Here is a 3,155-nt window from a genome sequence, read left to right as displayed (position 1 = left end):
ACCTATACTGTAGATAGGCCTTAGTCATCAGGTCTACTCCACTTCCTTGTTGCCTGCTTAGACTCTTGGCACTCTTAGGTGAGCAGAATTAGTCAGCCTGTGTTGCCCTAACACCCTCTTCTTCTCTCTCCTGCTCTCCCACCTGTCACTCTCACTCTCATACTCAGTCCACCTCTCCCCTGCTGACTGCATCTTTTTGCAACTGGGACTGAATGTCATTGGAGATTCCAGAGGCACTCTTATGCGCTGTATCACTGGCTTGGCTTTGGGGGTCTTGAACACAAGATGTTGGACCAGCAAAGTCATGGAAGATGGTCCACATCAGGGTCTGTCATGCACCCATACCAGGTATGCAACCTTGGCAACCTCTACTTGCACATGTTGACTCTCTTCACTCACCCCTGGAATGAGGCATAGAAGCTTTTTGTCTCACATGACCAATATGAGCACTGACCTGGAATAGTCTTCCCAGCTTGCTGATGATGCATTGTAGATATCCAGTGAGACAAAATTGGCTCCCAGTTTGTCAATGATGTAGTTCTAGATGCGAGCATCCCATTCATTGATTTGCATTGTAAGCCCACTCTTGCTTGGCTTGGCCAGCTGCCCTCCAAATGTGTGCTTCCCTCCCTACCAATAATGAGCATGACATGACTTGGGTGAGGTTAAACTCAACATTCCCTTACCATGTCAAATATAACCACAGAGAATTGCTGTGCAGCTTGCAATTCTCTCTCCAGCATCTCCCTCTCCCTCTCCTGCTCCTTGTCCATTTGTTCACAAACTTCTTGTCATGCTGTCATGATCTTGGTAGGTTCAATGGTTCCCAACAGCATGGGTTCGAGACTGGCAGGTGAGGCAGTTGCAATGGCTGTTGAGTGTCTGCATGTTTGTGTTGAGCCAGGCAAAGATGCTTGGGATTGCTGAGAAGGGTCTGTCCCATATGCAGATGGGTAGAGACCTGTTTGCCCTGCTTGTGGGTTTCCTGGTGCTCCCCCAGACATAGGCGGCACATGTGTGGAGCACCCAACTCAAGAATGCACTTGCTTGATGAAGCAGCATGTTTGACAGTGCTTGTATGTGCATTTCTGATTGCCTACTTTTCTGCATTTTACACAGGTCAGACATGCTTTGGCTTCTTGAAGATTTGGTGCTGGTTGCTTGCCCTTAGCAGTCTACACTGGAGGTTTAGTGGGACTCAGGCTTGGAAATGGTGGACTCAATCAATAATCAGGAAAAGAGGTGCCCCTGAGGTTGGCTTCAATGTTGCGGCACACCTCAGGCTCAATTTCTCTTCTGTGAAAGTGAAAACTTGCATTGAAATGATCTGGATTGGGGCACTATTGGTACATCAGCTTGTCATCTGGAGCAATAAGATCAATAGATACCCTTGTGAATATTTTCCCCCAATTTTCAGGATGCTCATTATGCCTGTTCAACAACATGAATGCCACACATTCTGCCTGGCATATCTGGCACAATCAAGTGGAACATTCCGTCATGCCCCAAAATGACATGATGGTTTCCACTGACATTCAAACCATTGTGGATCCAGCTGCATGTGGTGAGAAGTAATGAGAGTGAGATTGTGACATTCTCACATGTGAATGTCACAATTAGGAAAAAAGACAGGCATTCAAACAGATAGGGTCCTATCTGGTAGTGTGCACAGGCCAAATTTTGATGATTAGGGTCATCAGTGGGGTGGATATCAGGTGTTTGTCTGAGGTGCATGGGAGCTATTACATGGATCACATAGAGGTAGAGCTTGATTTATGTATGTGTCAAGCTCAAAGAATCAATGAGGCACAGGCACAGGCAGTTCCAGAGACAGACACAGACACAGAGGCAGAGGCAGAGGCAGAGGCAGAAACAGAAGGATACACAGATTGCAGACAGTGTGGGTAAAGAGAGGGACACACCTTGCATCATAGACTGCCACCCTAGACCCAGAGTCTGATTCTGGTGCCACACAAATCTGGTGTCAAATGAATCTGGTGTCAAACAAATCTGGCACCAAGTAAATCCAGTGGCAGGCAATTTGGAGGGAGGTGAGGGCAAAAGCAGTTTGAGGGATACAAGCCAAACCATAGTAGTAGGAGCCTGATGAATGTGCAAAGAAGCAGAGGTGGAAAGCCATGGGGAGACCAAGGGAGGGTGGAACAGGGAATGAGAAGAGGGGGGCCATGGATGCATTCAGTGAATGCCCCCCCGGCACTTGGAGAGGGTGAGGGACTTTGGGAGAAGGTAAAAAAGTGAGTCGGAGAGGGTGAGAGCATTAGAGTGAGAGGGTGAGGGTGAGGATGCAAAGATAGATCTTGCAGTGGCATACTGTGCCCCTGCAGTGATATGCACACACCTGTGTAACCCAGTCAGTATTGTGACCTGCAGTGTACTCAGTATAGGTTGTAATATGATCTGAAAACAGTTGCTGACCTTGCCAGTTAAGTAACTGTAAGTTCCCCCCCTCAGCCTACCATGCACCCAAAACTCCCCATCTGCTTCTCCAAACTCACTTTGGCATTCTTCTTCTTTCTCCAATATTCGAGCCACTTCCTCAGCTTCTCCACATGGCCCACCCCTTTCTCCACCTCATTCTCCACCTTATTAAAGGCAGCCAATCCCCCAATCCCGACCCAACCCCACTTGATAAGACTCCTGCCCATGCAGGTGAGGCTTGCTTGCCCCTGGTGCAAGGCAGAGACATACGCCAGGTGGGGAAACTCCACCAATTAGCACATAGGCAAGGACAAAAGCAAAAACCTACCTTTAGAGTGCCAAGAGGCATGTGAGTATGATTCTGAATCAAGTTCAATAAGAACTTGAAGGCGGGCATTGCTGTCATTGGTTTGCTGATGGTGGTTGCATTGGATGAGATGACCAGGTGCTGGTGCAGGACAGAATGACTAAGTCCACTTGCACAGAACTTGGTTGCTGGATGTCAGGCTGTTGCTGGAGTGCAGAAGATGATGCAGAGGGATAGGCAGAGGGAGATGTCAATGGTGAGGGTACACATGATGTCCAGGGTGAGGGCAATGGACACGGAGATGGAGTGTGAGACTGAGATGGAGAGGGTGACATGGAGGATGAGTGAGGGGAAGGTGAGGAAGGATGAGGAGTCAGAGAGGGAGAGGGAGAGGGAGAGGGAGAGGGAG

At 48.6% G+C, this 3,155-nt stretch overlaps 1 protein-coding gene across 1 annotated transcript; it reads right to left on the bottom strand.

Annotated features, from left to right (window-relative positions):
* Window positions 1-1,340: 1,340 nt before the first annotated feature.
* Window positions 1,341-2,788, bottom strand: DACRYDRAFT_16600 (uncharacterized protein; the record flags this gene model as incomplete). The annotated part of the gene is made up of 7 exons (XM_040771208.1): window positions 1,341-1,472; window positions 1,534-1,739; window positions 1,923-2,103; window positions 2,360-2,385; window positions 2,437-2,473; window positions 2,517-2,687; window positions 2,768-2,788. The coding sequence occupies 7 exons, from the start codon at window positions 2,786-2,788 to the stop codon at window positions 1,341-1,343; spliced, it is 774 nt and encodes a 257-aa protein (XP_040627510.1).
* Between the last annotated feature and the right edge of the window lie 367 nt (window positions 2,789-3,155).

The sequence above is a fragment of the Dacryopinax primogenitus genome, assembly GCF_000292625.1.
Source record: "Dacryopinax primogenitus strain DJM-731 SS1 chromosome Unknown DACRYscaffold_12, whole genome shotgun sequence".
Classification (NCBI taxonomy): Eukaryota; Fungi; Basidiomycota; class Dacrymycetes; order Dacrymycetales; family Dacrymycetaceae; genus Dacryopinax; species Dacryopinax primogenitus.
This window is presented reverse-complemented; position numbering and strand designations above follow the sequence as displayed.